At 55.5% G+C, this 20,672-nt stretch overlaps 2 protein-coding genes across 8 annotated transcripts in view; one reads left to right on the top strand and one right to left on the bottom strand.

The window, feature by feature from the left end:
* The window catches only part of TMEM134 (transmembrane protein 134), a 50,950-nt gene extending 34,159 nt beyond the window's left edge, over positions 1 to 16,791 (bottom strand). Inside the window, exons 1-7 of one of the 7 annotated variants that reach the window (XM_007518664.3) lie at positions 16,526 to 16,778; positions 15,662 to 15,732; positions 15,175 to 15,264; positions 15,027 to 15,103; positions 12,145 to 12,189; positions 11,982 to 12,035; positions 11,701 to 11,886 (exon numbers count right to left, since the gene is read on the bottom strand). In XM_007518664.3, the coding sequence (XP_007518726.1) occupies positions 11,804 to 11,886; positions 11,982 to 12,035; positions 12,145 to 12,189; positions 15,027 to 15,103; positions 15,175 to 15,264; positions 15,662 to 15,732; positions 16,526 to 16,699 (594 nt within the window). In that variant the 5' untranslated portion in view covers positions 16,700 to 16,778 and the 3' untranslated portion in view covers positions 11,701 to 11,803. The other 6 variants (XM_016186269.2, XM_060175969.1, XM_060175968.1 and 3 more) reach the window with 6 other exon arrangements.
* On the top strand, positions 1,445 to 5,969 carry LOC103109674 (calcium-binding protein 4). Its single transcript, XM_007518785.2, has 6 exons — positions 1,445 to 1,875; positions 2,198 to 2,228; positions 2,300 to 2,443; positions 4,638 to 4,747; positions 4,897 to 5,044; positions 5,130 to 5,969. The coding sequence occupies exons 1-6, from the start codon at positions 1,522 to 1,524 to the stop codon at positions 5,156 to 5,158; spliced, it is 816 nt and encodes a 271-aa protein (XP_007518847.1). The 5' UTR covers positions 1,445 to 1,521; the 3' UTR covers positions 5,159 to 5,969.
* Positions 16,792 to 20,672: the final 3,881 nt, after the last annotated feature.

Here is a 20,672-nt window from a genome sequence, read left to right as displayed (position 1 = left end):
TGCACCACCATAAACTAGAGCTGAACAGTGCTCTGGTAAAAATTAATTAATTAACATTAAAATCCTTCTAAATAGACTAAGGAAATAGCATAATGGTTATACAAAAAAACTTTCGTGCCTGGGGTTCCAAGGTCCCAGGTTCAATCCCCAGCACGATCATGAATAATCCAGAGCTGAGCAGTTTTCATTTAAAAAGAAAAAGTAAAAGAAAGCCAGCCAACCATAGTGGGGTTTCTGCACGAACTGAAGGGGGGGTGCCTGGCTTAAAGGGGAGAGGGCCGGGCAGAGGCGCACCTGGTTAGGCGCATATAATACTAAGTGCAAGGACTCAGGCGAGGATCCAGCCTCCAGCCCCCGGCTCCCCACCTACAAGGAGGACGCCTTACAAGCAGTGAAACAGGTGTGTAAGTGTCTTTCTTTCTCTCTCCCTCTCTATATCTTCATCCTCTCTCAATTTCTCTATGTCCTATCCAATAAAATGAAAAAATGACCACCAGGAGCAGTGGATTCATAATGCTGGCACCGAGCCCCAACAATAACCCTGAAGTCAAAAATGAGAGAGAGAGAGAGAGAAGGAGAGGGGGGACACAGCGGCTCCTGGCCCCTTCACTTGGTCACTCAGGGCAGCTCAGGGTCCTGCCAGCCAGACCCAATTACTGTCCTGGCCGAGGCCGGAGCTCCCTGCCTCTCCAGAGCGCTTCTCCATCCACATTTATGCCTGGGAGAGCTGAGAGAGGAGAGGCTGGGTCCCGGAGGGCTGCTGCCCTGACTGCTCCTCTCAGTGTCCTTCTGACAGTGGGGCAGCCCAGACAGCACTGAGCCCTCAGGGGAGGCCCCCCACCCTCCCGCAAAGGCGGCTCTGGGTCTCGAGCTGCTCCTGGGCCGACCCACCCTGCGGCGCCAGTCCCTGGGCTCCCGTGAGGCCTGGCTTACCTGGGAGGCCTGTCCCCTGGTGTCCAGTGGTCCCTGAGCCATGCGCTGGGGCCTGCTGTGGCGGCCGGCATGAAACTCAAGCTTCCAGGACATGAATCATTCATGGTGCAGCTCTCCAGGAAACCCTAACCCGGCCGTGGGGGGCCAAGTGACCAGCTTGGCCTGGGGTCCACCTGCTCTGATGCCACTCGGGCCTCTCCATCTTGGCCCAGGGTCAGCCCTGCCACAGTCTTTTCCTCCTGCAGAGATGTCCCAGCCCGGTGGAGTGCAGTCTGTGTCACTGGACAGCCCTGTCCTCATCTGTCCACACTGCGGAGGAGAGAGCTGAGGCTCAGGAAGGCCAGTCTGCGGGGTGGCCCCTGGGCACCCAGGCCACTGCGGATGCTTCTTTTGCCCCGTGTAGCAGAGCCCAGATGCCCTCAGGTAGAGGCCTGGATTAGGAGCAGGCTTCCCGACCCACTTACCCTAATCCCACTCAGGGCTGATCCTGGGTACTGTACCGGGACAAGGGTGCATAAGCAGCTTCCTGGGCCCTCGAGGAGGCTGCCCCGTGGTGCTTTGTCTCTCCAGGCCCTGCTGCCCTTCTGCATGGCCACAGAGAAAGCCAGGGAACAGCCCGGCCCCCAAAAGGCCTCTGTGGGGGTCGAGGCTCCCAGGAGTGGTGCTGAAGGGGCCCCCCTGACCAAGAGCCAGAGCACAAGGGAGAAGAAGAGATTCCGAGGGTCCCGGAAGGGATCTAGCAGCTCCGGGGAGCAGCCTCCTGTGCGGGACTCCGAGGGCCCTGGGAGCAGCAGGATGCCATCTGGAGCCAGAGGGTTGAAGGAGGGGTCAGGCGCCCCTGGAAACCCTGCTCGACGCCAGTCCCATCGGCAGCACCCCGGGTCCCAAAAGGACGCTGCTCAGAAGACATATGGGCCTTTGCTCGACCGAATCTTTGGGAAGGTCAGGAGGGGCCCAGGGCTGAGCTGCAGGTGGGGCTTAGCCACCCTGCCCTGTCCGCGGCCTCTGTCCCTTCAGCTCCCTAGTGGGACACATGGGCTGCAGTCTGGGGAGGGCTTGGCCTAGACTGACCCTGGAAGCTCAGCTAGAATTCAGACCCCCCCTCCGCCCCTTTCACCTCCTGCGGGAACTCAGGGCCCCAGAGCTATAGGAAGGGGGCCTCCAGCTTCCCCTGCTGCCCTCACCGGCCTGGCTGGGGACACCAGAGCGGGAAGGGGGGCTGCAACCCTGACCCTGGGGACATTCTGGACTCTGCCTCCCACAGGACCGAGAGCTGGGCCCCCAGGAGCTGGCTGGTGAGTGGCACTGGTCGGGGCAGTGGGCGGGAGGTGCGTCTGCAGCCGGCTGACCCCCTCTCCCTGGGCAGAGCTGCAGGCCGCCTTCCAGGAGTTCGACACTGACCAAGATGGCTACATCAGCCACCGGGAGCTGGGCGCCTGCATGCGGACGCTGGGCTACATGCCCACAGAGATGGAGCTCCTGGAGGTCTCGCAGCACGTGAAGATGCGAAGTGAGTACCCGTGGGGGTAGGGAGGCGGGGGCAGAGCCTGCTGTGGGGAGAGTGCTGCGAGGCCTGCAGGGGTGAGGGGTGAGAGGACAGCTGTTAAGGCAGGACCATGAACCCCCTTCAGATGCCAGGCAGGTACTGGGCACCCCTGACACCAAAGCACATGTGCTCAGTACTCCCTGCTGGCTGCGGCCACCTAGCCCATCCCTGTCCCCAAGGAGCCCTGGGACAGAATCCTGGTGGCCTTCCTGGTGATGAAGTGCTGCTGGGTGGCTGGGCGATTATCCTGACTCGATTTGTCCTCCACAAGAATCAGGCTTCTCTAACTCCCAGGACACCTGCATCTGTCTCTTCTCTTTCGTTTCCAAACTGAGGCGTGATTTAGGTGTGATTTACTGTCGTTGGTTTCCTCACCACCTGGGAACCCTCGGAGCTGTTACCTGACATCTGGCGAGTTTTATTCCTGGTGGATTATCAAAAGGAAAATAAATAAATAAAATAAGGCAAAATTAAAAAGTCAGCAGTTCGAGTCCCTGGCTCCCCGCCCTCAGGGAGCCGGCTCACAGGTGGTGAAGCAGGTCTGCTGCAGGTCTCTATCTCTCTCCTTTTTTTTTTTTTTCCCTTCAGGGTTATCACTGGGGCTTGGTGCCTGCACTACAAATTCACTGTTCCTGGAGGCTGTTTTCCTCATCGTGTCGCCCTTGTGTTGCCATTATTGTTACTGTTGCTATAGCTGTTATTGTTCAATGGGACAGAGAGAAACGGAGAGAGGAGGGGAAGACAGAGAGGAAGAGAGAAAGACAGACACCTGCAGACCTGCTTCACTGCTTGCGAAGCAGTCCCCTGCAGGTGGAGAGCCGGGGGCTTGAACTGGGATCCTGATGCCGACCCTGCGCCAGTCCTTGAGCTTTGTGCCATGTGCACTTAGCCCTCTGTGCTGCCGCCCAGCCCCCCTCTTTATCTCCCCCTCCTCTTTCAGCTTCTCTCTGTACTAGCCAAAGAAATAAATTTAAAATAGAATGGCCACCAGGAGCAGAGGATTTGGAGTGCAGGCACTGAGCCCCAGCAATAACCCTGGAAGCAAAAAATAAATAAGTAAAATAAAAAATAAAAAAAGTCAGAGCTAGGGAAGTAGCATAATGGTTATGCAAAAAAGAAAAAGAAAAGAAAGAAAATAAATGAAGAAAAGAAAAGAAAGGAAGAAAGAAGGCAGGAAAGTAGGACAGGAGAAAGAGAGAGCAGCAGAAGTCTGGTTTTACCTATTTATTATTTTTTTTTGCGACCAAGGCTGTCACTGGGGGTGCTGGGTGGCGGCGCACCTGGTTGAGCGCATGTGTTACAATGTGCAAGTATCCAGGTTTGAGTCCCCGGTCCCCACCTGCAGGGGGAAAGCTTTACAGGTGGTGAAGCAAGGCTGCAGGTGTCTTTCTCCTTCTCTATCACCCCCTTCCCTCTTGATTTCTGTCTCTATCCAATAAGAAAATTTAAAAAATAAAAAAGGCTGTCACTGGGACTTGGTGCCTGCACAGCTCCTCTGTTCCCAGCGGTTAGATGGAGAGTGAGAGACAGAGAGATATAGAGAGGGAGAAAGAGGCAGCACCATTCCACTGCTCCGGCAGCTGCTCCACACGGTGACGCAGTGCTCAAACCCAGGTCCCTGTGAGGCTGACGTGAGCTCTACCAGATGAGACGCCTGCCAGCACTTTTTTCTCCCTTCTTTCCTTCCTCTCTCTCTTCCCCTCTTTCTTTCTTTCTTTCTTTCTTTCTTTCTTTCTTTCTTTCTTTCTCTTTAAAGATTTCTTTGATGCGTTTTCATGAGAGCGAGAGCCCAAAGCCCTGCTCAGCTCTGGCTTATGGTGATGCTGGGGGTTGAACCTGGGACCTCAGAGCCTCAGGCATGCAAGTCTGGTGTGCTGCTACTGGGAGACCTCCCTGGTCCTGGGTTCCAGCACTTTTACCCCCTGACCTCCAACCCCACAGAGCAGCTTCTCCGGCTCTGTCGAGGGAAGGTGAGGAAGGGGGCAGTGTCCACGAGCCACACCGGTGATCCGAGAACTCAAGGCCCCACCCTTGCCTGCTCCCCTGAGCACATGCAGGCTCTCTGTCCCCCCCTTATCCTCACCTCGAGGACCCTTCCTGGGGGAGAGGAGCTGTGAGGGGCTGTCCCCCACGTTGGTGACATCCTCTGGGTCCACAGTGGGTGGCTGCGTGGACTTGGAGGAGTTCGTGGAGATGATGGGCCCCAAGCTGCGGGAGGAGACGGCGCACATGCTGGGGGTGCGGGAGCTTCGAATCGCCTTTCGCGAGGTGGGGAGCCGGCTCTTGGGGTGTGGTGGCCTCGGGAGGTCCGGGGACCGCTCAGAGAAGCCTGTCTCACTCCCTGCTGGGAAGAGCGTGGCTGGGCTGGGCGGGCAGGGGTGGTGGGGTCCTGGCTGAGCCCCGAGCTGTCACCGTAGTTCGACAGGGACCTGGACGGGCGGATCACGGTGGCGGAGCTGCGGGAGGCGGTTCCCGCTCTGCTCGGGGAGCCGCTGGCCGGGCCAGAGCTGGACGAGATGCTGAGAGAGGTGGACCTTGATGGGGATGGCACTGTAGACTTCGATGGTGAGCCCCGTTTCCCCAGGACCCCACCCTGCCGGCCCAGCACCTGCCAGCTGATGGCAGCCCGTCCTCCCTGTCTGTCCTGCAGAGTTTGTGATGATGCTTCGCCCCTACTGAGGCTCCAGGGAGAGAAGGCCTCGCCCCCCCCCCACACACCTCGCCCCTGGAGGGAAGAGACCCTGGAGGCCCTGCTCCCTTTGCCGCTGACTTGTGAGGTTGTCTGCCCCCCCCTCATCCTTGCCATCTCCCACCCCCACCCCAGGTGCTGAAGAGAGTGAGCGAAGGGGTGAGCCTAGGTGTCAAAGGCAGAGAGAGAGCAAAAAGCTGGGACAGGGAGGCAGCTGACCCCATGAGAACCCCGGCTGGCAGAGGGGACCCAGAGCCGGTGCCTGGCACCCAGCAGTACCAGAGGCGGGTGCAACGTGTGGATGTGACTGCAGCCTGGCTCTCTGAGGACTGTCCTGTTCATGGAGAGGGACCGAGCGGGAGGGTGGCTCAGAGGGATAGCTCGCACCTCGCCTGCCTGGGGCCCTGGGTTCCAGCCTCCTCACCAAGCGAAGACAAGCAAGACAAAATGCAACCAGAAATGCAGGAAAGCATGAGAGGGTGGTGCTTGGCGCCTCTCTTTCTCATACAGCCACTGCAACTAAATCCACTAGGGGCCAGGTGGAGGCCCGCGGACCTGGGTTCAAGCCTGAGAGGGGAAGCTTCACAAGTGATGAAGCCACATGGCAGGTGCCTCTCCTTTGTCTCTTATTCTCTATCAAAAAGTAGAAAGGAAAAGGAAAAAGGGGCCATCAGCAACGGTGGAATCAAGTAGGCACCAAGCCCCAGTGATAACCCTGGTGGCAAATAGATAACAATGTAGGCGGGAGAGACAGCACATGGTTGTGGAAAAGGACTCATGCGTGAGGTTCCAAAGCCCCAGGTTCAGTTCCCAGACCACCATAAATCAGAGCTCAACAGTGCTCTGTTCTCTCTCTGTGGTTTAAATAAATAAAATATACTTTGAAAATGATTTATTTAAAAATGAGTAAATAAATTATCAGTCTGAGGGTGTGTGTTTGGGGGCGCGGACGATCACAGGGGGAGGCGACCCCAGAGAGCTGGGAACTCGGGTCTAAGTTCACAGTGCAAAAAGCCAAAGAAATAGGAAAACTATTGCTGGGAGAGAAATTTGAATGTGTGTGTGTGTGTGTGTGTGTGCGCGCTTTCAGCATGGGACACATGGGACTTGAAAACATACCAAATTTCTCATGTCTCAAAATGAGCTCGTGATAGGAGAGGACTGCGTCCCAGAAGGCAGCAAGCCGCCAGAGGGGAGCACTGAGCTGCCGCAAACAGCATGGCAGGCGCCCCAAAGGGGAACTCCTGGGGCAACAGGGCTGTAGCTCAGGGGCAGAGCACATGTGTTGCATTATGAGGCCCTGGGTTCAATCCCCAGCACCCCCTGCACCCATTACACACAAGAGACCACAAGATACACATCTCAGGGATGGTACAGATCTGAAGGGATGGCTTTAGTAGAAAGGAGATTCAGGGGGGCAGATGGCGGCGCACCTGGCTGAGCTCACGTTACGATGCACAAGGACCCAGGTTTGAGTCCCCGGTCCCAACCTGCAGGGGGAAAGCTTTGTGAGTGGTGAAGCAAGGCTGCAGGTGTCTCTCTGTCTTTCTCCCTCTCTCTTTTCTTAAAAAAGAATTTATTGAGTGTCAGGCAGTAGCACAGAGGGTTTGTGCACATGGCACAAAGCACAAAGACCTATGTAAGGATCCTGGTTCGAGCCCCCGGCTCCCCACCTGCGGGAGAGTCGCTTCAGGAGCGGTGAAGCAGGTCTGCAGGTGTCTGTCTTTCTCTCCTCCTCTCTGACTTCCCCTCCTCTCTCCATTTCTCTCTGTCCTATCCAACAACAACAATAGCCACAACAACGATAAAACAAGGGCAACTGGGAGTCGGGCGGTGGCGCAGCGGGTTAAGCGCATGTGGCGCAAAGCACAAGGACCGGCATGAGGATCCCGGTTCGAGCCCCCGGCTCCCCACCTGCAGGGGAGTCGCTTCCCAGGCGGTGAAGCAGGTCTGCAGGTGTCTGTCTTTCTCTCCCCCTCTCTGTCTTCCCCTCCTCTCTCCATGTCTCTCTGTCCTAGCCAACAATGATGACATCAACTACAACAACAATAAAAAAAGACAACAAGGGCAACAAAAGGGAAGATAAATAAATAAAATTACAAAAAAAAATAAAAATAAAAAACAAGGGCAACAAAAGGAAAAAAAAATAGCCTCCAGAAGCAGTGGATTTGTGGTGCAGGCACCGAGCCATGGCAGTAAGCCTGGAAGCAAAAAAAAAAAAAAAAAAAGGTATTTGTTCATGAGAATGATAGGAGGAGAGAGAGAAAGGCATCACTCTAGTACATGTGCTGCTGGGGATTGAACTCAGGACCTCATGTTTGAGAGTCCAATGCTTTATCAATTGTGCCACTTGCACTAGGAATCCACTGCTCCTAGAGGCTATTTTTTCCCCTTTTGTTGTCCTTGTTTATCGTTGTCATTGTTATTATGGTTTTTATTGCTGTCCTTGTTGAATAAGACAGAGAGAAATGGAGAGGAGGAGAAGACGGGGAGAGAAAGACAGACACCTGCAGACCTGCTTCACCGCCTGTGAAGCGACTCCCCTGTAGGTGGGGAGCCGGGGGCTCGAACCGGGATCCTTATGCCAGTCCTTGAGCTTGGTGCCACCTGCGCTTAAGCTTTTAAAAAATTTTTTGATAGAGGTGAGAGACAATAGAGGGAGAAAGGAGAGACACGGCAGCACTGTTCTACCACTCATGAAGCTTCTCCAGTGTAGGTTCTCTGTGTGGGGCCTGGGGTTCAAATCTGGGTCTTTGTACCCAGTGAAGTGGGCACTCTACTGAGTGGCCTCCCCCTCCACACACACACACAGACACTATGCCAGAACTAAGTAGTGCTCTGATCTCTCTCATTAGAAATAAATCTTTTGGGAGCCGGGCTGTAGCACAGCGGGTTAAGTGCAGGTGGCACTAAGCGCAAGGACTGGCATGAGGATCCCGGTTCGAGCCCCCGGCTCCCCACCTGCAGGGGAGTCGCTTCACAGGCGGTGAAGCAGGTCTGCAGGTGTCTGTCTTTCTCTCCTCCTCTCTGTCTTCCCCTCCTCTCTCCATTTCTCTCTCTCCTATCCAATAACGACGACATCAACTACAACAACAATAAAAAGACAACAAGGGCAACAAAAAGGGAAGATAAATAAATTTTAAAAAATTACAAAAAAAATAAAATAAAATAAAAAAAATAAAGAAATCTTTTGGGGGGTCGGGCGGTGGCGCAGTGGGTTAAGCGCATGTGGCGCAAAGCGCAGGGGCCGGCGTATGGATCCTGGCTCCCCACCTGCAGGGGAGTCGCTTCACAGGCGGTGAAGCAGGTCTGCAGGTGTCTGTCTTTCTCTCCCCCTTTCTTCCCCTCCTCTCTCCATCTCTCTGTCCTATCCAACAATGAACAACATCAACAATGGCAATAATAATAACCACAACGAGGCTACAACAAAAGGGGGAAAAAATGCCCTCCAGGAGCGTTGGATTCATGGTGCAGGCACCGAGCCCAGCAATAACCCTGGAGGAAAAAAAAAGAAAGAAATCTTCTGGGGGGGGTGGGTGGTAGCGCAGAGGGTTAAGGACCGGTGCAAGGATCCCAGTTCGAGCCCCCAGCTCCCCACCTGCTGGAGGTCACTTCACAAGCAGTGAAGCAGGTCTGCAGGTGTCTGTCTTTCTCTCCCCCATCTTCCCCTCCTCTCTCCATTTCTCTCTGTCCTGTCCAACGACAACAACAAAGGCAACAGCAGAGTGAAAATGGCCTCCTGGAGCAGTGGATTCCTAGTGAAGGCACTGAGCCCCAGTGAGAACCCTGGAGGCAATAAATAAATGAATAAAATAAAAAAAACAAATACATCTTTTTTCCCTTTTAAAGCAGTTTTTTTGGTTAAGAGTCAGAGACTCTCAACCCCAGAATCGCGGGAGACTGAACAGATTCTGCCTCCACACGTGGGAGGCAGGGGCCCCGCCCTTCCAAAGCCCCTCTCCCCAGGGCGTGGCTGCCTTGTTTCCAGGGGGCCCGCTGGAGGCAGGGACAAACAGGGGACAAAGAGCAGGGGACACCTGCCCTTCCTTAGATAGGACTCCTCACATGGTACACTTAGCTGCAAAGGCTGCTGGGAAGTGTGGTCTGGGGCAGGTATCTCGCTAAAAGCCAGAGATTCTCCTGCTGCCAGGGCGGAGAGCAGATGCTAAAGTCTCTCCCCCACAGAAGAGCGCAGGAGAGGATTCAGAGCAGAGGGACAGGCCAGGATGTGGCTCAGTGGGGAGTGCAGGACTTGCTCAGTCAGTACCCTTTGTACCTGAGCGGTGCTGGCACTCAGCAGGTGAGCCATCGCCCCAGCTGCTGCACTTTGGTGCTTTTATTGAATCTTTTTTTAAAAAATAAAATCTTTTTTTAAATAACATTTCCCAGTTTCCTTTATATTTGAAGTTTTTAAATTTTTATTAACTTTATTTATTGGATAGACAGCCAGAAATCAAGAAGGAACGGGGAGATAGAGAGAGAGACAGAGACACCTGCAGCCCTGCTTCACCACTCATAAAGCTTTCCCCCTTCAGGTGGGGACCAGGGGCTCAAACCCAGGGCCTTGTGTATTGTAACAGGTGCGCTCAACCAGGTGCGCCACCACCTGGCCCCCTGTATCTTTTTTTTTTTTTTTTTAGCTTTTTAAAAAAATAATTATATATATATTTTTCCCTTTTGTTGCCTTTGGTTTTTGTTGTTGTAGTTATTATTATTGTTATCGATGTCATCGTTGTCAGGTAGGACAGAGAGAAATGGAGAGAGAAGGGGAAGACAGAGAGAGGGAGAGAAAGATAGACACTCCCTACAGGTGGGGAGCAGGGGACTCAAACCGGGATCCTTATGCCGGTCCTTGTGCTTCACGGCACATGCACTTAACCCGCTGCGCTACCGCCCGACTCCCACTTTTACTGTATCTTACAAGTGTGTTGCTTATAGGATGAGAGGTGATAACATAATGGGTAAGGCAATAGACTCTCCTGTCTGAGGCTCTGGAGCCCCAGGTTCAATCCCCAGCACCACCATCAGCCAGAACTGAGCAGGGCTCTGGTAAAATAAATAAGTAATAAAACTGTCCTTTGTCACAGCTTGCTTGAGGGCTAGGAATTCCCGCAAGTGCCTTGAGTTGAGGCTGAGGGTGGAAGTCTGGGTAGGCCAGGGAGTAGGGAACCTGGGTGTCCGTTCCAGTCACAGAGAGCTAAAAGGTGCTGCGGGAAGGTGGTACAGGAGATAAAGCACCGGACCCTCAAGTGTGAGAACCCACGCCCCAGCCCTGGCACTGCATTTGTCAGAGATGCTCTGGTTCTCATCTTCTCACAAATAAATTTAAAAAGAAAAAAATATGCCAGACCCAGGCACTTTAGCTTAAATATTGAGGGGGGAAAGAGGTGAGAGGCCAGAGCACTGCCGAGCTTGGCGTGTGCCAGGGACTGAAGCTGGGGCCTCAGGCATATAAGCTCTGTCCTCTAGCAGTCTGACCTAACTTCCCACCCCACTAGGTCCTCCTTGGGGGCACCTACATTTTTTTTTTGGGGGGGGGGTGGGCTGAGAGAGACCATCTGCATGAGCAGGGTCTCAGCAGCCTGTGTTCTGCAGCCAGACCAGTGAGACTGGCAGCAGATGACCACATCCTAGGTGTCTCTCCCCCCACCCCACTCCTTTCAAAGGAAGGGCTCCCTCTGCCGCCCCCCCCCCCCCCCGGCCCCGTCAGGTTCCTAACTCTGTGACCCACTAACTGCTGGGCAGATCAGCCTCTCCCGCCTTAACTGCTCATTTATAAAATGAGGTCAAGAGGCTGGTGGCCAGCAGACCTGTGCTTAGCACTGAGCTTAGGTCCTGTGAGAGCTTGACATGTGCCACTATTACTTCCTCACATTTAGGGTTCCGATTTTTTTTTTTTTTTTGGCTTCCCATGATTCTGAGCTGCCGTTTCTCCAAGATTCTGGGATGACCTCTGTCCAGTGTTCTGTGGTCCTAAGAGTCATGGGTGTCTGAGGGCCTCAATCCTATAGGCTCCATTCCTGGAACCTTTTGTCCCCAGCGTCTCCTGGCCTCTGGGTTTGGGAAGTAGGGCAGTGGAAGGAGAGGGTGGCGGGGCTGGCAGCCTCAGAAGAGGGCTCCAGAGTCAGGATGGAAGCAGGATTCTAGCCTTCAGTCCAGGCCTGGCCATCCTGAAGACGCCACGTTTGGGTCTGCCAGTGGGGGCTTTGCTCAGGGCTTGGGGGTGGGGACGCAGGCAGGGCAGAAGCACCCCAGACCCACTCCTTGCTTGCAAGTGCCTGTGGCCTTGGGAATGTCTTGGACCAGCAGCCCACAGGCACAGTGTTGAGATGGGTGGACCTGGAGACCCTTTGGGTGGGAGGGGGGTCCTGTCCATTCCCTGCTTCTGCAGGAGGGGGGCTGTGGCAGGCTTGGAAGGAGAGAGCGACTGTCTTTGCTGGAAACAGGGCCCCTTTATTGAAGCAGAGCCCCGCCGCGGCCGCCCCCTTGGGTGGAAAGTGAAGGCACAAAGCAGGCAGGGCAGCCTTCCCTGCAGAGCCCCAAACTTCCTGAGCGGGCTCCCCGGGGGCCCAGGGGGTCTGGTCCCTGGAGACGGGGGCGCGGTCATCGGTCATCGCCGTCCCGGGTAGCCGCGCTCACTTCTCGAAGTAGGGCAGGTAGAAGAACTGGAAGCCCGGGTTGCCGCGGACGGCGCAATAGATGAAGATCACGTGGTAGACTGTGGGCGGGGCCTGTCAGCGCACGACCCCGCCCCTCCCGAGGCCCCGCCCCCTCCCGCGAAGCCCCGCCCCTCCCGCACCCGCATGGCCGCACCTCCCGGGACCAACAGCAGGAAGCCGGGCACGAAGAAGATGGCGCTGGAGACACCTGCGGGAGGAGGGGGGGGGGTCAGGGAGGGGGGCCACACGGAGGGTCACCTCCAGGACCACCCTCATCTCCGTCGTCGCCAAAGGCCCGAGGGCAGAGGGGCGCTCACCTGGAGAGGGGGCCACCTGCAGTCCCACGCCGACCAGGACCAGCACTGCACACAGAGGGGGCCGCGAGGGTGAGGGTGGCGCGGAGGGCAGGGCGGGGACCTTCTCCCGGGACCCCCCAACCTGAGCCTGGCGTCTGCAGGCGGCCCAGCAAGCCCTTGCTCTCAGAGCAGGGTGTCTGGCGGGGCCTGGGGACACGTCCTTGGTCTGCCTCTCTGCGTGGTCTTTAAGTCATTCAGCAGACCCTGCAGGAGCGCTTACTGTGCCTGAATCGCCAGGTGAAAGAGGACGCAGTCCCGACCCCCATGGCACGTCCAAGGTACCGCCCAGGTGATGAGAATGTGACACCTGGAGGGTGGGGCGGGGCTTTTCCCAGCAGTGCCTCTAACCTGGGCAGGTGGCATGCTCCCCACGTTACCACTTGGTGTCTGTCCTCTTGCCAGGTGCTGCCCACACTCAGCTAAGCATGTCAGTTATTTAATTATCACCTTAATGGACTGAGACCGGTATATTCCCATCACCATTTCACTGGAAGGAAACTGAGGCACAAGAGGGGAGACATTTGCTCAGGACTGCATTTGAAAGGCGGAGGTGGTCTGGCAGGGAGAGAGGCGAGCAGTATGCTCTACGCCCTATGCCCCACGGGGCAGCAGGCAGAAGCCTGGCATCTGGAGCGAACTTGAGGTTTTCGAGAAGATTCTTAGTTTTGGGAGAGAGTGAGAGACAGAGTCTAAGCTGGAGTTTGGCAAGCCCCATAGGCTTCCTGGGAAGGCTGGGAGGATGGAGACTTGGGGATGCCATGGCTGGGGCATCTTTTCAGACCCAGAGAGAGAGCAATCCATGAGTGGTGCAGTGGGTAAAGCCTTGGACTCTCAGATCCGAGGTCCAGAGTTCAATCCCAGACTGACTTGTCTAGTGCTGTCTCTCTTCTCTTTCATTAGTGAGTAAGTCCATCTTTTTTTTTTTTTTTTTTTTTGCCTCCAGGGTTATTGCTGGGGCTGGGTGCCTGTACCATGAATCCATTGCTCCTAGAGGCCACCCCCCCCTGTTTGTTGCCCTTGTTGTTGTAGCCTTGTTGTGGTTATTATTGTTATTGTTGATGTCATTGTTGTTCGACAGGACAGAGAGAAATGGAGGGAGGAGAGGAAGACAGAGAGGGGGCGAGAAAGACACCTGCAGACCTGCTTCACCACCCGTGAAGCGACTCCCCTGCAGGTGGGGAGCCGGGGGCTCGAACCGGGATCCTTATGCCGGTCCTTGCGCTTGGTGCTACGTGAGCTTATCCCGCTGCACTACTACCCGACCCCCTAAGTCAATCTTCAAACCAAACAAAACCCAGGGTCCAGGCGGTGGACCCATGTGCAAAGGCCTGGGTTCGAGCACCTACTTCCCACTTGCAAAGAGGAAGCTTCACAAGTGGTGAAGCAGGTCTGCAGGTGTCTCTGTCTCTCCTCTTTTATTTTTTATTGAATAGAGATAGAGAGAAATTGAGAGGGGTGGGGAGAGTAGGGGAGAGAGACAGAGAGACACCTGTAGCCTCTACTTCACCACTCATGAAGCTTTTCCCTTGTAGGTGGGGCCAGGGGCTTGAACCTGGGTGTTTGCCTGCTACAATGTTGCACTTTAACCAGGTGCGTACCACCTGCCCCCTCCATTACTCCTTCCCCCACAATTTCTCTGTCCTATCAAATAAAAAAGAAAGAGAGAAAAGGAAAGAAAAATGGCCTCCAGGGCGAGGCGCAGGTTCAAAGCAGACCCCCAGGGCACTGACTGAAGGAAGCTTTGGTCCTGTGGTATCTTTCTCTCTACTTCTCTGTCTGAAAAAGTCGGCCCGGAGCATAAGTACCCAGAGAGATTCCCAGGCTTCAGTTGGGGGGGGGGGAGGTGTCTCTGCAGAAAGGGAGGGGGGTACAGTGTGAAGGCTTGGAGTTCTCTGTTGCCTGTGTGCGCCCCTAAAAGGATGCGATGGGTGGAAGCTGACTCCCTGCACCCCGCTTGGGACTCTGGGTTCTGCCCCTGCAGGGGGGCGGCTCTCCCTTATTCCTCAAGGGCCCTTTGTGGGCCTGTGGTGGCCGCCAGCCTGGCGCTGGCACTGACGTGGACTCCCAGCCGTGACCTGTGCAGGGGGCTTCACCTGCCAGAATCTGTGCCCTTATCTCTGAGGCTGCGGTGACACTCACCCCATTGGGCTATAGGCTGAAGTGACAGGGAAGTCAGTGGTCAGCACAGGGTGGGGGATGGGTGACTGACCACCGCACACAGACCCACAGAGCTGAGGAAGGACAGAAAATAGTCCTTGCTGCTCAACCAGGGGGGCCTTCCTGGAGGAGGCAGGGTGCAGGATGGGTGCATGGGGAAGCCAGGGCAATAGTTACTGCTGGCCCTGCCTTCCAGATCCCTTCTGATCCCACTGGTAGATCCTCCTGGGGCCTCTGACTGCTCAGCCCCATGAAACCCACCAAATACCTGGCTGTAAGATCCTGCTGCTCTGAGCCTCAGTTTCCCTGTCTGAACATGGGGGCCCAGAGAAGGGGAAGTGGCGCCAGGTGCCTCCCTAGCCAGGGGACACCAGTCCCTGAGCACAGAGGTTCAGGGTCACGGTCTGGTCTACCCTTCCTTGCTTGTGCTCCACAGGGAGGGAGGGAAAGGCATCGGCACTGAGCCTAGTGCCGGGCTTGAATTCAGCAGGCTAAGTTCAAGAAACAAACACAACAAGAAAAAAAGGGGGGGGGGGAGGAGAGTGGGGGAGCTTGGAGCTTTGACCCAGGACCGTGCTTTCCTGGCTGTGGGATGGCAAGGCCAGGCCTCAGCCTTCTCACCTAGAAAAGGGGATGCCTCTTAAGATGCCAGGAGGTGCCCAGGGGCGCGAGACGCGGGCACTCACCCAGGCCCAGCACCAGGAGCAGGAAGGATGCCAGCACGACACGGTGGTTCTTCTGAATCAGAGGGTGTTGTGTCCAGCTGCGGTGGGAGCGCAGGGGTGTGTGAGAGGGGTAGGGAGGGATGGCAGGGCCGAGGGGCCGGGGGCTCACCTGCAGCAGGCCCTGTAGGAGCGTTGGGTGCCGCCACTCGCGGTGCTGAAGGACCACTGGGAACTGCGGATGGACGTCTGGGCCGAGTCTCTGCATAAAAGGGAGTTCCTTTAGGACTGAGATGGGTGGGGCGGGGTTGGGGCTGGGTCAGGGTGTCCCTCCCTGCAGGACTGGAGTCACTGAGAGGGGCCAGGGAGGTGGGTTCAAGGGCTGCGGGCAGCAGAAGCTGGGCATGTGACCAAGGGTGCCTGTAGAACAGGTGACAGTTGAGAAGGAAGGGGGTCAAGCCAGGTCAGGAAGCTGTGGGTGAGGCTGGCCACTAAGGCAGGTAGGGTGACCCAGCAGCCGAGGCACTGGACTGGGCACCCCTGTCGGAGAAGGGTGACAAGAGTTGAGCAAAGGGCGCTGAAGGCTGGGCAGGGTCACAGGGATGGGAGCCAGTGGCCCAGGGCGAGGGGTGCAGGCTGGGTCCCCACCTGGCCCTGACCTGGTGCCGACTGCCACGTCCACGACAGACTCCGGAGACACCTGGGCTCCATCCGCATCGTTCTCCAGGTTCTGCTCCAGGACACAGGGCTCAGAGGGCTTAGGGACCAGGGCCCTGTCTCGCTCCGCCCCAGGGACAGGAGGGATGGGCCCACACAGCTGTGTGCCTGGCCGCCCCACAGCTGCTCACCAGCCCTCCGCCCTCCCTGAAGAACGGGTTTGATGATTCACAGAAACGAAACCCAGGTAGGCCGTGGGTGCTGGGGGTACTGGGGGTGCGGGGAGACAGAGAGTGGCAGGGGCTGCTTAGGGGCTCCCAGCATGAACCCCAGGAGCTCAGATCAGGTCAGGGAGTTCCAGGATGGCATGTCAGGGGCAGGATCTGCAGGTTTGGAAGAGAGAGGCAGGCCCAGGAGCTCCAGGTTTGGGGCACAGGAACCCGGCCCAGGCCTCAGAGAAGACTATCCTAACACTGCTGTATTCAAGGCCCTGGGCCGGGGCTCCTGTTAGGGAACTTTGGCTGGAGGGGGGAGGGGAAGCAAGGGGGCCAGGGGCTTCAGGACAGAAAAGGGGGTGCAGGATCCAGCTACATCATCTGGTCTGGGTCTCGGGGTGCTCGGGGATGTGGGCGAGGTCTGGTGCGGCTACAGAAGCCCGGAGACAGGGGTGGGAGGAGGGCCGGAGCCCAGGGAGGGTGGGGACTCCGAGTGGGACCTCCAGCTAGGGGTGGGGATCGGGATGGTTGCCGACACGGCCTGGGCGAGGCTCTGGGGCAGGGCCCAAATCCAGGGGATGGTTTCCCGCCTCAGCCTGGACCTGTGGGCAGAAGGGCCCCCGGAGCCCGGGACAGGGCCGGGCGGTTCACCTGGTAACGCAGTCGGGACTGCTTTTCTTCGTCGGTCACCTCGAACCGGGCCCGACGGTCGAAGTGCAGCGGCCCGAAACGGGCCACCCCGCTGGCCTCGGGCACGGGCCCCGTATCCTCCAGGGACAGCTCGAAGGCATCATCGATGCTGAACTGCGGCCGGGCGCCGCTCATGGCCCGGGCCGGCTCAGGCGCGCAGAAGCGGCCGCCATCCGCGCCCGCCTGCCCCGGCGCAGGTCCCGCCCCCGGACGGCACAGCCACGCCCCTTACGGACCACGCCTCTGTCCGGCCACGCCCACGCCGTCACCACCCCGTTTGCAACAACGCGGGCCACGACCGCGCCCATTAGGCCCCGCCCCGCAGGCGCAGACCACGCCCCTTTCCTCACCCGCCTACGTTCATTGGCTCCCGTACAGGCTCCGCCCCAGAGCCCAGGCCCTACGCGGCGACCCTCCCCCGCCGGGGCTGCCGGGGCTCAGGCCCCGCCCCCAAACGACTCAATCCCCGAAAGGCCGAGACGCAGGCCACGCCCCCATTGTCTCGCCGCCGAGGCCCCGCCCCCTCCAAGGGAGCGAGCGCAGCGACCGCACCAAGTCCTAGCAAGCCGGGTGTCCTCGCCGCCGGGCCCGCCGGGCCCGCAGCGCCCTCCAGTGGCCGCCCGGGGAGCGACGGGCCGCTCATCCTCTGGACCGACTCAAGATCCGGGTGGCGGCGGGCCCCACTTGGCGGCCGCTGTGGCCTTTTGAAGCAGACACCGTCTCTTTCTTTAAAGAGCCCCCGAGCGTGAGCCCGCCGGCCCCGGGCACCGCTCCGCGCTGCCCCTGCGCGCCCCATGCGGTCGCAGTTTTCATTTTATTCTTTCCAAGTTTGCAGGTCTGGGGGCAGGACCCGCTTGCTTGAGGCCCCAGATTGCACCTGCTCCGCTAGTGCTCTGCTCTCATCAAATAGAGGAGTTCTCCACCTTCTCTTCTTTCCTCTTCCTCTGCCGCTATAGCTCCTCCTCCTTTTCCCTCCTTCTCACCCGCCTCCTCCTTCCTCTTCTTCCCAGCCTCCCTGCTCTTCCCCGGCTACAGTTTCTCCTCTTCTCTCTCCTTTTCTTCAGTAACTAGGCTACTAAGACCCTTTGCTTAGAACCTTCCCTGGAAGCTGGGGAGGAAGCAAAATGGTTGTGCAAAAAGTCTTTCATTCCTGAGGCACTAGAGACGCCAAGTTCAGTCCCCAGCACTACCATAAGCCAGCGCTGAGAAGTGCTCTGGAGGAATATATAATTTCCCCCGGTCTTCCCCTTGTAGTTAGAAGAAAATTTAAACTTTTTTTCCCCCCTGTGGTAGTTTGGGGATTGAACCCAGAACTTTGGAGCCTCAGGCATTAAAAGTGGTTTTAATTTTGATTAAATATAGAATGTAAGCTTTACCAAATAATCTCTTCTTCCTTCCTTCCTTCCTTCCTTCCTTTCTTTTATTTTTGCCACCAGGGCAATTGCTGGGGGCACCATGCCTGCACAGTGAATCCAACACTCTCGCCAGCCATTTCTCACCTTTCTTTGCTTTTTTCTGTTCATATATAGGTATTTATATTTGATAGGACAAAGAGAAATTGAGAGAGAAGGGGAAAGAGGGAAGAAGACAAAGTTACACCTGCAGCACTGCTTCACCACTTGTGAAGCTTTCCCCTCCAGGTGGGGACCAGGGGCTTGAACCTCGGTCCGGTCCTTCAGCACGGCAAATGTGTGCGCTCAACTGGGTGCCCCACCGCCCTGCCCTCAGTCACTTCTAAGTGCACAGGAATCCTGTTCACACTGCTGTGCAGCCAATCTCTCCATCTTGCAGAACATCTACCTTCCCTGAGTACCAGCTGTTTCTCCTCCTGCTAGCTCCACTTTCAGTCCTGTCACTGACTCCCTCAAACACCTCCTAATAAAAGGGTAATCATGTATTATTTTGTAGATGATGGTGGTGCTGGGGATTGAACCTGGGACCTCAGAGTCTCAGGCACCTAAGTATTTTGCAGAACCACAATGCTGTCTCCCCAGCCCAGCAGTTTTATTATTATAATTCTGGTGAAACTGGTGGCTTCACAGATATGGACCTTTTTAAAATATTTTATTTATTTACTAATGAGAAAGATAAGAGGAGAAAAAGAAAGAACCCGATATCACTCTGGTACATGTGCTGCTGGGGATCGAACTTGGAACCTCATTCTTGAGAGTACAATGCTTTATCCACTGTGCCACTTCCTGGACCACTGGACCATGTCCTTATAGTATTATTATCCTGATAGACCTCTGGCCCTGGTGCATTTTTATACACAGGTGTGAATTCAATTCCCTTGATATTTTTTCAGTCTATTTCAATAGTAAGATGGGTGTTTGATTTTCTTTTTTTTTTTTTTTAAGACTTTTAATTTTATTTTCCCTTTTGTTGTCCTTGTTGTCTTTTATTATTGTTGTAGTTATTGTTGTTGCCATTGACGTTGTCGTTGTTGGATAGGACAGAGAGAAATGGAGAGAGGAGGGGAAGACAGAGAGGGGGAGAGAAAGACAGACACCTGCAGACCTGCTTCACCATCTGCGAAGCGACTCCCCTGCAGGTGGGGAGCCGCGAGCTGGAACCGGGATCCTTACGCCGGTCCTTGTGCTTTGCACCATGTGTACTTAGCCACTGCGCCACCACCTGACTCCCAGGTGTTTGCTTTTCTTGCCTTGCTGTACGCATACCTCTGGTTCAAGAATAAAGATTAAACTAGTCTTAGGGACTGGGCAGTGCCACATCTGTACCAAGTGCACATAGTACCAAGCACAAGGACCCGAGTTTGAATCACTCCTGCCCACCTGCAGGGAGACTGGTTCCTGAATGGTGTCTGTCTTTTTGTCTCCCTATCTCCTCATCCCCTCTCGATTTCTCTGTCCTACCAAATAAAATAGAGAGAAAATATTAGAGGGAGGAAGTAGATAGCAGAATGGATATGAGACTCTTTGTGCCTAAGTCTCTGAAGTCCCAGGTTCGATCCCCCTGCACTACCATCAGCCAGAACTGAGCAGGGCTCTGGTAAGAATTAATTAAAATTAAAATAAAAATTAAATTAGTTTCATAAATAATGTTGACCAGGTTACCCTGTTTCCATTTTCTGGAAAAAGGTGTATAACACACAGACTGTACTCCATAATTCAAACTAGGGCAGAACCTGCCTGCAAAGCTCCCTTCCCTGTGGGGGGGAGAAGGCAAAGCAATCTCCTGTTCTTTTGGCTTCTGAGGTGCCTGCCCTCTCAGGGGACTTCTGGTGGGAAGGAACCAGGCAGGGTAAACATCTCTGGCACTTAACACCTGGCTCATCCAGGATGGACTACAGGTCTTCACAGTGAGGAGGTGGGCAGGGGCCCCAGGACACCCCCTTCCTTGGTTCCCTAAAGCGAGTAAGTGGGAACAGAAGACCATTAAGAGGCGGTGTTTACAGAAGCAGAGGCAGAAGTGCTATTTTTGCTCCCAAAGTACTTCTGTCATTCTTCTCTGGTCACGTGTTCCCTAACACTCACAGGACAAATGCTGGGAGCAGATCCTGGGGACTCAGCAGAGAGCCAACACACACCCTGACCCCAGCGACTCCAGAACCCTTCTCCCCTCCACTCCCTTCTTAGGCATTTATTTTTAAAAATTATTTAGAATGGTTTAGCATTGGTTTACATAGGCTTTCCAGGCAGTAGTTCATACATGCCTCCTTTTAAACATTTTCTTCTTCTTCTTCTTCTTCTTCTTCTTCTTCTTCTTCTTCTTCTTCTTCTTCTTCTTTTTGTAGAGCAAGAAACACTTATAAAAGTGAAAATACAGATGAGTAAATAGAAGGATATAAAAGGAATAGACTCCAGAGGGGCTGGAGCATTGCTGTCCCAAGATGGGGGAAGGGGCATCAGCTCTTTAAAAAAGAAAGAAAAGGGGGGTCAGGCGGTAGCTCAGCAGGTTAAGAGCATGTGGCACCAAGCACAAGGACCGGCATAAGGATTCCATTCCAGCCCCCAGCTCCCCACCTGCAGGGGAGTCGCTTCACAGGTGGTGAAGCAGGTCTGCAGGTGTCTGTCTTTCTCTCCCCCTCTCTGTCTTCCCCTCCTCTCTCCATTTCTCTCTGTCCTATCCAAAAACTAACGACATCAAT

Source organism: Erinaceus europaeus, chromosome 17, assembly GCF_950295315.1.
Source record: "Erinaceus europaeus chromosome 17, mEriEur2.1, whole genome shotgun sequence".
Classification (NCBI taxonomy): Eukaryota; Metazoa; Chordata; class Mammalia; order Eulipotyphla; family Erinaceidae; genus Erinaceus; species Erinaceus europaeus.
This window is presented reverse-complemented; position numbering and strand designations above follow the sequence as displayed.

Bases quoted from the DNA above. Each gene is read 5' to 3' on its own strand.
- LOC103109674 (XM_007518785.2), top strand. From the start codon at position 1,522: ATGGCCACAGAGAAAGCCAGGGAACAGCCCGGCCCCCAAAAGGCCTCT. The intron at 1,876-2,197 runs GTCAGGAGGGGC...TGCCTCCCACAG, and splicing joins TCGACCGAATCTTTGGGAAG to GACCGAGAGCTGGGCCCCCA. The intron at 4,748-4,896 runs GTGGGGAGCCGG...CTGTCACCGTAG, and splicing joins TTCGAATCGCCTTTCGCGAG to TTCGACAGGGACCTGGACGG.